Source organism: Protomyctophum parallelum (assembly GCF_964188405.1).
Source record: "Protomyctophum parallelum genome assembly, chromosome: 13".
In the NCBI taxonomy this organism is placed as follows: Eukaryota; Metazoa; Chordata; class Actinopteri; order Myctophiformes; family Myctophidae; genus Protomyctophum; species Protomyctophum parallelum.
This window is the reverse complement of record NC_139708.1, coordinates 41,678,920-41,694,632: the sequence shown is the minus strand read 5'-3', so window position 1 is coordinate 41,694,632 and position 15,713 is coordinate 41,678,920. Positions and strand designations below refer to the sequence as shown.

Here is a 15,713-nt window from a genome sequence, read left to right as displayed (position 1 = left end):
CTTAATGTATGTTTTTTTTTTATAATAATCTTATCTGTAATACAAATTAAAGATACACCCGCACTCTGATTATCTGCTCGGTAGAAAAGTATATTTATATTTATTGAGGGCAATGTTTCGGTCCTTCATCGAGCATGCAAGAAAGAAGGATCTGTAGGGATTCATTTTCATTTTAATTTTTCACTTTTATTCATGTGCACTTGTGCACGCCTTAACTCTAAGGCCTCACTCACACCTTTACAACAGACTGATGTATGCTTGTTGTATGAGATGTATAGCTGATGTTTGTCATGTTTGTTTGTTTGTCATGTTTGTCATGTTTATTTTGAATATGCCAATAAACAGAACAATTCCTTGCATTTCACAATGAAAAACAATTAAAATAAAATAGTTAACAAAACAAATAAAGAAGAAATAAAAGGAAAATTAAATAATAAATAAATCTAAGCATATCCGAAAAGGAGTGAGAAGAAGTAAAAACGTATAAACTCCCACCCCTCTATAACTGAAATTACTTGCTGTATTCTGTGCCAGTTAAGCTGCTCTTCAAGAGTAATACTAGTATACATATTAACATATAAACATATGAACACCCATATTCTTACACACATACATCCATATTATACATATCCAAAGATTGTCTATTTTAATATATAGACAATTTAATACCAATATAACAACATTCTACACAAATATAATATAATATATAATATTATATTATATATCAGAGTACTCGTGAAATCAATTTTCTTCCTCCCTGTATCTTGAAAATATCATGTTTTTGTACATTGCTTTAAATTGATTGATGCTTGGACATTGCTTTTGTTCCTTGTTCAAGCTGTTCCAAAGTGTTACACCAGAAATGGAAATGCAGAAACTTTTCAATGTGGTATTACGATTTAAAGTTTTAAAGTTGAGTTCTCCCCTCAGATTATAACCCCCCTCCCGATCATGAAACAGATTTTGAATATTTGCTGGTAATTTATGGTTCTTGGCTTTGTACATTGTTATTGCTGTCTGGTACGCTACAATGTCTGTGAATTTGAGCAATTTTGACTGTATAAAAAGTGGATTTGTGTGTTCCAGACAACCAACCTTGTGAATAGTCCTTATTGCTCTCTTTTGCAAAATGACAAGTGAATGAATTGATGTTTTGTAGTTGTTACCCCATACCTCAGCACAGTAATGGAAATATGGCAAGACTAAGGAACAGTAGAGGGTGTAAAGTGAAGTGCAAGCTCGCAATGCATTTCCAATGGGAGTTTCCAATTTCCAATTGACACAACATTTGTGTTGTATGGGGGGGGGGGGGGGGGGGGGGCAGTCGAAAAACAGCCGAAAGCCATACAACAGCTTGTAGTCCAAAATGTTTTATCAAACCATGTGACTTCCACTGGAAATGCATTGGGCGGCCATGACACTTACAGTACATCTTGATTACATCTAGCATGCATCAATGTTGTATGCTAGATCGAAAGGTTAACAGTAATAATAATCTACAAAGTAACTAGTGAGTCGTTTTCAAATAATCGTAACATGCATTCCATGGACCTCTTGGGCTGCAGTTTGCCTCCTATAGTGCCACCAGTCTACCATGCAGCATGTTTCTGGATATGGAGAGAGCTAGAGAGTGACGTATATGTCCTTACCTTCTTTTAATGCACCTTGCCGCCAGTCAGGAAGCAAACGCTGCTGGAGAGAGACGACCTTTCCCAGCTTTCACTGCAGGGAATAGGTCGTATTGGCACCATGCCAGGCATGGGCACTCCCCTTATTGTGTTGTTCACCAAAACAGCACTCAGCACTGTTCATTCAGCTGCGTGCGTGTGTGTGCGCGTGCATGTGCGTGCGTGTGTGTGTGTGTGTGTGTGTGTGTGTGTGACTGTGTGTGTGTGTGTGTGTGTGTGTGTGTGTGTGTGTGTGTGTGTGTGTGTGTGTGTGTGTGTGTGTGTGTGTGTGTGCACGTGTGTGTGCATGTGTGTGTGTGTGTGTGTGTGTGTGTGCATGCGTGCGTGGATGTGAAGCCTCTGTAATGTCCATAAATCTCTGGATTAAGAGTGTCTGCTAAATGCCTAAATTGTAAATTGTAATAAATCAGTCGTGAGAGGCCTGCAGATTGCAGGAATGCCCAAACCAAGAGCTATGTCATTGGCAAGATTCCACCCACGCTTAACCCACGCTTGGCAAGGCCTATACGCTGTAGAGTGCACTTCTATAATTTGGCGGAAGTATACCGCTCACGGAAATGATGTTTACAAATCTGCTTACATTCTCCGTGTATGAAACAAGTGTTGTGACTGGTCGACAAATATCATATCCGGGGGAAATACATTTGACGGATGTTCCGGCCCGACATTTCCGGCTATGCACTATCTGCCTGTGACCAGGCTTTTCTCTTCAGAGATGAGTAAGGCTGTGACCGAGGCTAGGTTTAACCTGTAAAACTGTGATGTGACAATAATGCCGACTGTGACACCCCCCCCCCCCCTTCTCTCTCCCCATCAGGCCTGTGGTTTGACCTGGACGTGTCCTACAAAGGCTCCTTCCTGATGACCCTGGAGACCAAGATGAACCTGTCCCGCCTGGGGAAGGAGGGCGACGGCCCGGGCGAGCAGGGCAAGGAGGGGTGAGGGATTCATTATCACAACAACAATAATAACAGTGTTTTGGAATCTTCTCGTGCGCTCTTCCTTCACCTGGGCTAAATGCTGTTCCTCTGTGTTTGAGCTGTCGTTTTTCTGCTTTGTTCAGTGTGCTCTGGAATCCTCTAAGAGTTAAATGAACACCCTAGATTTGACTAGGTCCCCATCCAGTACGTTCTAAAATTCTAAGTAGTCATTAACGTTAAGAGTCTACAAATTCGTCACGATAGGGTATACATTTGTACACTCTTGTACACAAATGTAAACTTACATACATTAAATTAAAACAGCATTCGACTGCAGCCTCCCTGTAACAGTGAGATGTATAACTAACGTACTGCAGCCTCGCTGTAACAGTGAGATGTCTAACTAACGTACTGCAGCCTCGCTGTAACAGTGAGATGTCTAACTAACGTACTGCAGCCTCGCTGTAACAGTGAGATGTCTAACTAACGTACTGCAGCCTCGCTGTAACAGTGAGATGTCTAACTAACGTACTGCAGCCTCGCTGTAACAGTGAGATGTCTAACTAACGTACTGCAGCCTCGCCGTAACAGTGAGATGTCTAACTAACGTACTGCAGCCTCGCTGTAACAGTGATATGTCTAACGTGGGAGTTGTTGCTTACAGTGATAATCGATTTCTCTGCAGCTCTGAGCCAGATGCTAAGTGGGTTGAATTTGCATTCCGAGGCCTAAAGTGTCTCCTTCTATTCCCCTGCTTTATTTCTCTCCGCTCTTCCTTCTATAGCTTCCTTTAATAAATGTTCTCTCTTCTCTCTGGGGCTGCTTGCTTCATGCTGCTGTGGACTTTTCCTCCTGTGGGCTGCTGGGTGAGTTTGCAGGAATAACAGATGCCGTTGTTGACACTGGAGTAATAATCCCTTCCTTTATTATTCCACGCTGTAGTTTATGTTCCTTGTTGTTTAGCAGCAATGCATCTTACCGTATGAATCATATTCATTTATTTCAATCCTTTATCTATTTGCCGGAGGGACATTGGGGTTAGGGCAACCACAGTTCAAATACAATTTCATTATGCACAATAATAAAACAAAACAACAACTTCGGCCGTACGTACTACACAATTCAAAAGATATTATGGTCACAAAATCCAAATCAGAATACAAGGCCATAATACCGCATGTGTGTGTGTGTGTGTGTGTGTGTGTGTGTGTGTGTGTGTGTGTGTGTGTGTGTGTGTGTGTGTGTGTGTGTGTGTGTGGGTGATGCGTGCGTGCGTGCGTGCTTGTACTAGCCTTGACGACCCTGCAGGCCTGTGCAAATAGCATGCTATGTAACGTGTAAACAGATGCCAGGCCATCGTTGACCTGACATCATATAGTGTGTATAGTTTCAATGTACAGATTAGGGATTTGTTTGTGTGGATATTCTACTGTTAGACTGATGATATGATAGGTTCTTCTTCTTACCTATGATCCTAGAATGTCCTAGATTCTAACTATAATTGAATGCATTTGATGTATTACCTTGTGTTGTCCTTGCTTATGTAAAGTCACTCTGGATTAAGAGTGTCTGCTATACATGCCTATAACTTGTCTAAATTGTGTCTCAGTCCCAGACCTCGGACCTACTGTCTAGCAGACAGTGATGAAGAGTCCTCCAGTGCCGGCTCATCTGACGAAGAGGATCCACCAGAACTCCTCACCGACAAGCCCGTCATGCCGGGAGCCGAGGGGTGAGCAAAAGATGTCATCATGATAACGATGATCATAGGATATGATATGAATACAAGATATCCCTGTTAACTCATCAGTGTATCCACAGCAACGTTCCTGCGTACCTCACAGAACTATAGTCTCCCCACAAACCTCGACTCGGACCGCAACCTCCGCTATACAAGCGCTAACCACCTAAATGTTCAAATGCTTCCGTCATACAGTCTGGAGCACAATGTTCTGGATAAAGATCTGGATGAAGTGGATATCACATTCAGCGAGTGTGGAATAGTTGTCTGGCTAATGCAAGCAAGACCAGCAATCAACGGTCTAGGACCGTTTGTTAACCCATTTTGGGCGGGAACCCCTTTTGGTGCTAAAAAAAAAGCAGATCTAATAGCAGATCTAGTGCCGCGCTACGAGCTTGTAGGTCTGCTATTTTTGAAAAGTCGTGAAATGTGGCACAAATCTTTGAATATATACGTTTTTAACTCAAATCTTTGCTTCGGGGGGGGGGGGGGGGGTGTCCCTGGAACAACATATTTTCAGATGGGGGTCGGCGGCCAATTACATACATATTTTTGGGGGTCCTTGACATGAACATGTTTGAGACTGACTGACATAGACACATGGGTTTTTCAGAAAACTGTCAGGATTTACAAGACATTTGTAGAATCATGCTCAGGTCTAATAATAAAAAACCTGGCAGGCTCTAGACTAGTACTGAGACACAATGACGTTAGTGCTGCCGTACCCGCCATCATCTCCACCTGTCTCTCCCTGCTGAAACCCAGTGACTGTACCCATCTCCTGCTGTCCCCGCTGTGTATCATACCTGCTGAAAAAGAAACATATAAGCCCACTCACTTGGAAAGCGCTGTGCTGACATAATGTGCACTCACCCTCCTCGATCTCCTCTCCGCTCCACGGTGGGACGCCGAGGCGAGCGCCGTGAAAAGATGCTGTAATAATGATGAATACGTGATGAAGTCTGACTCACTCTCACTCCTCTTTTTTTTTTTTCTTCCTTTTTTTACCGGTCCTCTGATATCCTTCCAGCTACGTGGGAGGCCACAGGCCCAGCAAGATCATGCGCTTCGTGGACAAGATAGCCAAGTCCAAGTACTTCCAGAAGGCCACGGAGACGGAGTTCATCAAGAAGAAGATGGAGGAGGTGTCCAACACGGCCCTGGTGCTCACCGTGGAGGTGCAGGAGTGCCGCGGGACGCTGGCCGTCAACATCCCACCTCCGCCTACTGACAGGATATGGTACTTGTAGTTCTACCTACTGACATGATATGGTACTTGTAGTTCTACCTACTGAACAGGATATGGTACTTGTAGTTCTTCCTACCACAGGATATGGTACTTGTAGTTCTACCTACGGACATGGTATGGTACTTGCAGTTCTACCTACTGAACAGGATATGGTACTTGTCGTTCTTCATACCACAGGATATGGTACTTTTAGTTCTACCTACTGACAGGATATGGTACTTGCAGTTCTACCTACTGGACAGGATATGATACTTGTAGTGCTACCTACTGGACAGGATATGGTACTTGTAGTTCTACCTACTGGACAGGATATGGTACTTGTAGTTATACCTACTGAACAGGATATGGCACTTGTAGTTCTTCCTACCACATGCTATGTTACTTGTAGTTCTACCTACTGAACAGGATATGGTACTTGTAGTTCTTCCTACCACAGGATATGGTACTTGTAGTTCTACCTACTGACATAATATGGTACTTGTAGTTCTACCTATACTGAACAGGATATGGTACTTGCAGTTCTTCCTACCACAGGATATGGTACTTGTAGTTCTTCCTACCACAGGATATGGTACTTGTAGTTCTACCTACTGACAGGATATGGTATTTGTAGTTCTACCTACTGACATGATATGGTACTTGTAGTTCTACCTACTGAACAGGATATGGTACTTGTAGTTCTACCTACTGACAGGATATGGTACTTGCAGTTCTACCTACTGACAGGATATGGTACTTGTAGTTCTACATACTGAACAGGATATGGTACTTGTAGTTCTACCTACTGGACAGGATATGGTACTTGTAGTTCTACCTACTGGACAGGATATGGCACTTGTAGTTCTACCTACTGACATGATATATACTACATACTTGTAGTATACCAAAGATGGTCAAACTTCATTTGAGCCACTAGAGGCACAATGGACTCCCCCAGGCTGACAACAACACTGACAACGTCATGTGGATGAGCATTAATTAATCTCAATTGAAAGCATTATATGGCAAATGTCATGATTCCATTTCCCAAATCAGCCCCCATCAACCAAGAGTCTATGACAATTATGGACAATTAAATTATTAATCATTGGAAAACACATTTTATTTCATATGTCCATTCATTTCATGTTTTAATATGCACACATGCACATATTCTCATCTTAAATATGGGGCCAGTCGGCCAGAGCCCCCTATGTGTCGTCCGTCAAATGATTTGTCTCGCTAAAAGATATTATGAATATCTTGGAAATATTGTGTGCCACTGCCTTGTGATGATTGGGTCCAGTATTTAGTTCCATGACCATGGAGCTAAGGAATGGTTCATAACATAAGCTGTATGTTCACGTTCACTCTCCCATTGGAAATGAATAGGCACGGTGGCACAGTTGGTAGTGCTGTCGCCTCACAGCTAGAAGGTCCTGGGTTCGATTCCCGCTGGGGACGCTGTGGGCACTGGTGGCATGTTCCCTCCTCCGCGTCATCAGTGCCCATACCCGAGGCGCGGGTTGGCGATAGGGCCTTTCTGTGTGGAGTTTGCATGTTCTCCCCGTGTCCCCTAAGGTAGATACCCTCACAAAAACATGACGTAATCCTGGTCTCTAAAACTACCTCCCCCTGGCCAGCCGGGGCGCCTGATGGAGGGGAAAGGAACTGGTCGGAATTGATTGATTGATTGATTGAAATATTTATTAACAGTTTGTAGAATTTACAGTACATTTTAAGCACAAACTCAATACAAAGACTGTCAACTGTGAGTGGACGACCCAATTAAGCATTACACTTGTTTACAACAGGGTCCACATTGTTCAATTCATCAAAAAAATAACGTGTCCCTTCCACGCGCTACGTCCGGCCGGGGAAATTCCCCTCTGTCAGGTGAAAAGAAGCAGCTTGGACTCCTCATGCATAGAAGGAGGCATGAGGTCAGTCCGCTGCCCCCCCAGGTTGGCAGAGGAAGTGTAGCGCCCAGGATTACATTAGATAATTGGCACTGGGTGAAAAGAAAAACTGGGTTACAGAAATGTGTCCGCCCCCTTCACGCAGATACGGGAAGTAAAGTCGAGTTCGTGCCTCTTGCTATATTTTCCTCTTGGGTATACCTATACCTACTGAACAGGATTAGATGAATTAACGTAAAGAAATACGTACTGTAAGTAAAAGTCTGATAGGCCTATTCAGAATGTATTAAAAAGTAACGTAAAAGTATAATAATATTGGCCTCAACATACCTAAAGTATACCACTAGTAGTCACTATGCAGAATATCCCATTTATAAATATCTTTTGAACATAACAGATCTACAACCTTGACGTTCAGCTATTTGCTAATAACTAAGGGCTGAAGTGGTTTGTAGCCTAATCATGATCAAAACCTACACGCTAGTAGGCCTAGTAGTTTTCAAATTATTGTAGTGGAGTAGAAGTACAAGTGTTGAAAATTGGAAAGACTCCAGTAATGTCAAAATTGTACTTAAAAATTGTGTTATGTAATGAACCAAATTGTTACTTTCCGCCACTGAGATTACAGTAACAATTGAACATTCAAGTATATAATTGGTCATGCTTGCGCTAGTCTAGTTTTAAGACTGCACCACTGCACCCTCTGCTGGTCATACACAGGCATGAAATAAGCTTTATTTTCACACACATCACAGTTTTACAGGTACAGAGTTGGTCGTTTTTGTGCGTGGTTCCCATCATGAAAGTTTGAGCGCTTTTTACCAAAAAGGTGCAGTTTTCTTCTGTGTGGTCTTAGATGTTTACAAGCTTTTGCCACAAACAGTACAACCAAAAGGAACCCTTTACCTGTACTTTAGATTTTTGTAAAAGCGCTCAAACTTTAATTTATTTTCCTGCCTTGATCTCCTTAGCCCCCCCCCTCCCCCCCTGTCTTCTTCCCTTAATCATTTTTTTCTTGGAAAAAATATCACGGTGGGAACTACGCACAGAAACGTATTTCACTCACTTTACCTGTAAAACTGTGACGTGACTGTGACTAGACCATCCATACTATAGTGTAGATGGAATGTTCAATCAATTTATATAAGGTGTGTGAGCAAAGCTATGGTGTGTTTGCAAATCAAATTCATTGATTGATGAATTGAAAATGGTGAAAATGGTGAGAAAAACTTGTAAACAAGTGTAATATTTTATGGTGTCGTCCACTCACAGTTTTTCTGTATTGAGGTATACTTGAAATGTACTGTAATTCTGCAAATTGGTCAATCAATCAATCAATCAATCAATCAATCAATCAATCAATCAATCTCTGGTCGGTCGGTCGGTCTGTCTGGTTGCTCTCTCAGGTACGGTTACTTTATACATAAAATAAAAGTGGTTCAGTGGTTAATGGACATCTCTCTCTCTCTCTCTCTCTCTCTCTCTCTCTCTCTCTCTCTCTCTCTGTCTCTCTCTCAGGTATGGTTTCCGGAGCCCCCCTCACCTGGAGCTAAAAGCACGACCCAAGCTAGGAGAGAGAGAGGTCACTATAGCCCATGTGACCGACTGGATTGAGAAGAAACTGGACCAGGAGTTCCAGGTAAGATGCAATGATACTGAGACACTTATTATGCTCAATACCCACAGATACAAGGATAACCTAACAAAATAGTTTTGTGGCAGAAACTGTCAACGTGTGTGATTTTGTTCAGCAGAGGTTCCCATTCTTTTCTGGATCAGGGTCTACTTGGAAATCGTTTCACGGCCCACCCATGACCCATCTAACCACTTAAGCCGTGCACATGCATTTTCAGAGCAAGTTTATATTATCATACAATCCATGTTAATTTAACTCTGAGAGGGTACAAATGGATCCATTCCATGTGTACACTCTCTGAGTTACAGACCCAGAAGGGTGTGTGTGTGTGTGTGTGTGTGTGTGTGTGTGTGTGTGTGTGTGTGTGTGTGTGTGTGTGTGTGTGTGTGCGTGCACATGTGCGTGCGTGTGCATGTGTGTGTACTTGTGTAGTGTACCACGTCAACCTAGTCAGGTTCCTGTGCATGTGTGTGTGTGTGTGTGTGTGTGTGTGTGTTGAACCGTGTGAACACAACAGTGTGACAGAGTGCGAGTAAAAAGAGGAAATTGTGTTGCATGCTGAAACTTCACTCGGACGCTTCAGGAAATCAAACACGGGAAGTTGACACAGCGATCTGATCTTGTCTGCTCTGCGTCGGCTATTCTGTGAACACTATAACACAGTGCAGGATATCGTCTCTGTCAGGTGGAAACCTCACATGTCCAAAACTCGTACTTTTTTCAGCATCCAAATTCAAAAGCATCAACAGGAAAAAACACACAGGTAGAAAATGGTCTGGACATACCGTTCCAATGTTTCTGACTGACAGCAAATACAATAAAATAGAATAAATTAAATAATTAAACGGATGAATGAATGAATGAATGAATGAATTAATTAATGAAGATTAAGAAGTAGTGAAAATAGCACAACCCGTTATGAGCTTGTATACATCTGCTATTTTCACTAGTTTGGGTCCCAGACAAACGTCTAATTTATTTTGGGTCATGAGATAAAACGTTTTGGAGCCACTGTTCCAATGTAGGGGTCGAAGGGAACGCTCTGCAGGAGAACAACAATGTCCTTCCAAATATTTGGCAATGACAACCAAGGTTGTAAAAGAGGATGAATTTATGTCTGCCTTCTTCAAATAAGGCTGGCCCGTGGCTACTATCCCACGCTTCGTAAGCGGCCTCGCTACACTAATGATATGGCTGTCACTATAAAGCTGCCCCGAGGCACACCTGTTAAGGCTACTGCAGCGACATCAGCTTTCTGCTAGAAGCCGGTTCATCCCTGCATGCCTTCTACCTCCTGTGAAAACGTATTATTATCCACCCCGGACTCCAGTAAAGTACAGTGCTGCAATGTTTCTGTGTTCGCTGTCAATACTTCTAGGCTTCCCCCCTGCAAATACCAAGCTCAGACAGTTTAGGCCGTGAATAGAAACCTTGTGGTTTACCAGATATGACAATGAAAAGACTATAAGGACAAGCACTACTCCAGTGTTTTGCTCTCCAGATCTGTAATTTATATAAATACAATGGCTGTATATCTGATGGTGTGTGTACTGTTGTTTATCAGAGCAAATTCAGAGGCCATTCATCAGTGGCCATTTTTTGCCCTTTACTTACTTTACTCGTGTGTTATGTCACTGTCTCTCAACTTTGGGTCCGGGGACCAAAAGGGGTCCAAGCGGACACTTGTGGGTCTGTAGTCTACACTGTCTCTCTGCAAAATTGATGTAGGTGTTTACCTTGCTAACTGTAGGCTAATAAGTCACTGTGGTCTGCCAAATGCCTAAATTGTAATTGTAGTCTCTCTGAACCTTACGGATCCATTCTCTTGACTTACGGGACCTGTGCGGTCTGCAACCCTTGACAGTGTATGGATGGACCAAATGGACCCATTTGTCCTCTCTCAGAGTAAAATTAACACAGATGCTTGTACAGTGAGTGTAGATTGGGGTATTCAAATCGGGGTCCATGGTCTAATCTCTAATTCATGTAATTCAAATAAAACCGTTGCAAATCGCTGTGTTATGTAATGAACAGACACATTTCAAAAGGCATGAACCTAAACAACCTCTCCTCGTATTGCTGTATTCCTATCTCTTCTCCGCCAGAAAATATTCGTGATGCCAAACATGGATGACATCTGGCTACCCATCATGCACTCTGCCATGGACACGCGTTCAAACGACAACTTGGCTAACGTGACGACGACAACGACCGACACCTTGAAGGACTCAGAGACGTCGCAGTCGGACGACGTCTCGGACATGTGAAGAGAGACAGACTGCTGTTTCCATCGTGACGCGCCATGCCGTGGCAACGTGACATACACCCCCTCCCCACCTCGAGTTCAGCGTTGGGTGGGGCTGGCTGTCTATCTTCCTGACTGCCCCCTGGCTGTGGTATCTCCCACACTAGCTGCGTGGGTTTATGGCCACCCGGGAAGAGACGAGACTTGTCACTCATAACACGCGGTGGGAGATGATGATGATGATGATGATGTCATGATCATTTGTGGCCACAAAAGAAAACAAGTGAATGGAGGAGGATGGTAAGTTTGTCATTATTGCATTTACTGGTCATCTCGTCAATTAAAATGAGACAAAGATTGTTTGTATTTGAGCGACGGAGAGATATTGAGGAGATGGGGGACGGGTTGAGAATGTGTTATCAACGAATCAATCATGAGTGTGTTTTCAGTCACGTGCATCAATACAAATTGCACTCCAGCTCCAAACAGAAGACCCATAATACCTGTGATGTACAGCTACACCAAACATCTTCATGTGACTCTTTTCGACTAGAAGAGCTAAAGCGAACCGGACTGTGCCGTACTGTGTCAATCGTTTCATAGCAGTGGCATAATTTACCCATACACACAATTTCACCACAAGGGGACTAGTTTTATTTAGTTATAGGGATAGTTTTATTTAGTTATTGAGACAGGAGGCTATTCTAATTATAATCACTGTCATGGAAGAGTCTTCCGGTTTTTTTGTGTGGGCGGTTTTGGGTTTGTTTCCATACGTACGGCTAGGTTTCAGATGAGGTTCTCTCAGAACCTAGTTGGGGCCTAGCTCAGGAGGAGGTGGTCCTACTTCTGGGAAGCCAGGACCCGGAACTTAAAAGTTTAATGCTATTTTCCCCAAATATGTGGAAAATAGCAGATTTTATTTTGTTTGCTTTCTACCCCTTTTTATCCCCAATGTAGTCATTATGTCAATGTATTCCTCGCCACACACATTTGTGTGTTGTATCCTACCTGCCGCTAGTAAGGAGCCCCCCACTGGTAGGTCGTAGAGCCTTCGTCTTACTTCTCTCGACCTGACAGGTGCCACCCCATCCCGCCCGGTTTCCCTCCCCTGAAAACGGGCCAATTGTGTTTGTATAGGCATTCTACAAAGCCTTTTGCACCATGTTGGATTCGAACCCACAATCTCCAGGCACTTTGCCACTGCACCACCTGAGTTTCAAGTAAACGGAAGGTTCTGGGTTAGCATTTCGTAGTCGAAAAGAGCTCGTAATGTATAAAATACACTTTTGTTAGGTTGCAAATCGAGCTGGAATTATAGCAGAATGAAAAACGGATGTGGCCGTCGAGGGAGAATACGTGTGTGTGTGTGAATGAAAGCGAATGTTTTGAGGCAGAAATAAACTGTATGTTTTGGAGATGTATTATTATTATTTCTTTGCCATAATGCTCTTGCATCTAATGCACGCCTGGTGGGATGTCCAGAGGAATGGTGTCCCTCCCACCCCCCCCATTCATCCACGTCGCTGCCTGTGCCGTCTGCCTGGCACTTATATGCAAAACAGATCCAATGCCACTATGTCCGTCATACACACAGAACAATGAAGGTGCCAACTTGGAACCAAAGCTGGTTCTTCAGAGTGACGCTATTACATAGGACCATTTATTTTGTTCGAGAAAGAAAGACGGTCCTTCAAAGAACCATTTTGAAATACTATACTGTCCCTTCTCCCCCTCTACAGACAGTCTACACCAAATCTATAGCCGAGCTAAAAGCTCACAACATTTTGGGCGAATGTTTGCCTATTAAGACATTACCCACAATTGGGATGATAAGGTATACAGTATGTGGTCCTGTGGATATACAGCTGCCTCAAAGAACCATTTCTGGTTCCTCAAAGAGCCCAAAGGTTCTCGAGGACCACATGAGGACTATAAAGATCCATTCACTAAGTAAAGCGGTTCTTTAGTATGTGATGGTTCTTTGTGGAACCATATAGCCTTTTAAAGAACCACCCGAGGACCATTATTTTCTGTGTGTATAGTACCAATGGTGACGTCCTACCCCACAATGCACTCTGTTCTGGACTACTGGAGATAGGCAAAAAAGTACTTAAACCTGATTTGTACTGAAAACAGCGCAGAACACGGTGAAGCATACATTATTAGGCCAGTGGTTTCTCAAAGTGGGGCGCAGGGACCCTCAGGGTTCCAAATGAACCATTTACAGGTATATGTAACTTGACAGTGTATACAATGGAACCAGATGGAACTGTTCCATTTTGTACACTCAAGAGTTACGGAGGGGTTCTTGAGATTGAAAAGTTAGAGAACCACTGCATTAGGCATTAAAGCTGAAAGCTTGGGGGGACACATTTTAGCCGGTGACTCACATCAGCTCTAGAGGTTTTGCCATGCTCAAATGTTCAAGGTACAAAGATGAATGTATATTTAAAAAAGAAAACACTGTTTTCATTGTGAAGTAATCGGTTTCTTATCAACATTTGTGCTCATATACAAACAAATAAGCCATTATTTTGAAGTTATTTTTTCAATGTAATAATAGGCTACTCATCAGAGAGTGCAAACATTGTGACTTTTCCGTTTTTGTTTTAATTGCCAAACAATTTGCCCAGTTATGCTTGACATACAGCATACTGTATGTCCTATGAGGCTTATGGAAATGAGTAACCAACCCTTTCTTTGTGTCATCAGCGGTGACATATACTGTACAGTATTACGCCAGTAATTCCCAGCCTGTGGGCATGACGGAGACTCCAAATATTTGGGAAACACAAATATAAATATCAAACAAAATAATGTAAAAAACGAAATGAGATCCAACATTTTTCTTTAAAACGATAAAATATATGCATCTTTATTATACCAATGCATAGCAAATTAGGCCTACTTTAGTTCCATTGATCCAAGCCTCAAAACACAATCAATTGATTCAAATATGCTCTGACAATGAATGCGGCTCACACGCTTTCGAGATCCAGAAAAGGTTGGGAGTGACTGGTATAATAAGCAATAGGTTGATGATTCAACACGTGGGGCTGACTGGATTTACTGACATGTCACATATGTGGCTTATTGGTTGACCAGAGCTGGAGAGGCGGAGGACAACTGCAAGGAGATTAATATCTAATGTCAACTAGCCAGACAAGACAGAGATCTGTCACCTATATTAATTAAATAATGAATAATATTATACAATGCAAAGCCTTTACATTGGGACATCATCATGATTGCTTTTCAAAGCAGTTTGTTAAGCACTGTTTTTCCTCAGCTATTGTTGCCCATACATTTAATTTGATACATATCAACAGTATAGGTGGAAATCTCAGATCGCCTGGCTAGATGTGTGTGCGGGTTGATTTGAAGAAGGGGTGAAACGGGAGATGACATTCTTCCCGTCAACGCCATGTATCTGATACTGGTGAAAAAGAAAGGGGAAACCTCCCAGCCACCCCTCCATTGTTAATTTCAGCAAATCACAAATGGGATACTAGCCATAGTGCTTATTGCTTAATATGTTGTCAGGATACATTCAGGCGATTCAGCTGATTGATGCTTTCTCTCTTTATTTATTTGCCGATTTTCTTTCTTCTGTAATGTAAGAAACACTATATAAATGAACTCAAATGACAGCAAATATGTAATTTTGCCATGATATTGTACTCTCTTGCTTTTACAGATGTGTTTATATTTGTTTTATGTTCAGAACTATCGCCTTTATTGGCAAAGTGTATGAGGCAGAAAGTGCCTTTAAAATAATAACATTCCTCCATAGTAGTGGGCCATCAAATAAGTTAACTACATCGGTTTGGGGGATACAGAAAACTTGTTAAAAGTTATTTGTGCCATCAGTGTGTGTCTGATAAGTCCTTGGGTTTTCACGAGTTGTGTGGTGTAGTTTATTTACACAGTGGTGCAATTACACATTGCTGTTGTGGTCAGTGATGTCACAGAATGTCATGGTTCTGATCGTTGTGGATCAATAATAAAAATAAACTTTTGCTTGAAAACATTAAGCACTGCTTCTTGAAGCATTGTGTTCACTGGAATGGGGATACTGAAAAATGTGAGGCAACCAGGCTCAGTTCAAGTTCAACTTTATTGTTGTCTTGTGTACAGTCAGGAAGCCTACATACGAGTAAAAATTATTTTGGTTTGACTTCATTCAGTCTCATAAGAATGGCATTTATGATATATTCTGAGTAATTCCTTAGATTTTAAGACCATTCTCATAAGAAAAAAATCCTTCTGCACACCTACAATGGACAGGTGCGTCGGATAACTGGAGCTGATAAGTAGAGAAAAAGAATCCAGC

At 42.3% G+C, this 15,713-nt stretch overlaps 1 protein-coding gene across 2 annotated transcripts in view; it reads left to right on the top strand.

The window, feature by feature from the left end:
- Positions 1–15,400, top strand: part of LOC310868798 (testis-expressed protein 2-like) — a 37,053-nt gene extending 21,653 nt beyond the window's left edge. Inside the window, exons 12-16 of one of the 2 annotated variants that reach the window (XM_083779266.1) lie at positions 2,506–2,626; positions 4,224–4,340; positions 5,380–5,589; positions 9,015–9,135; positions 11,238–15,400. In XM_083779266.1, the coding sequence (XP_083635392.1) occupies positions 2,506–2,626; positions 4,224–4,340; positions 5,380–5,589; positions 9,015–9,135; positions 11,238–11,399 (731 nt within the window). In that variant the 3' untranslated portion in view covers positions 11,400–15,400. Of the gene's footprint in view, positions 1–2,505; positions 2,627–4,217; positions 4,341–5,379; positions 5,590–9,014; positions 9,136–11,237 lie in introns of both variants that reach the window. The other variant, XM_083779265.1, reaches the window with a different exon arrangement.
- The last annotated feature ends 313 nt before the right edge of the window (positions 15,401–15,713 follow it).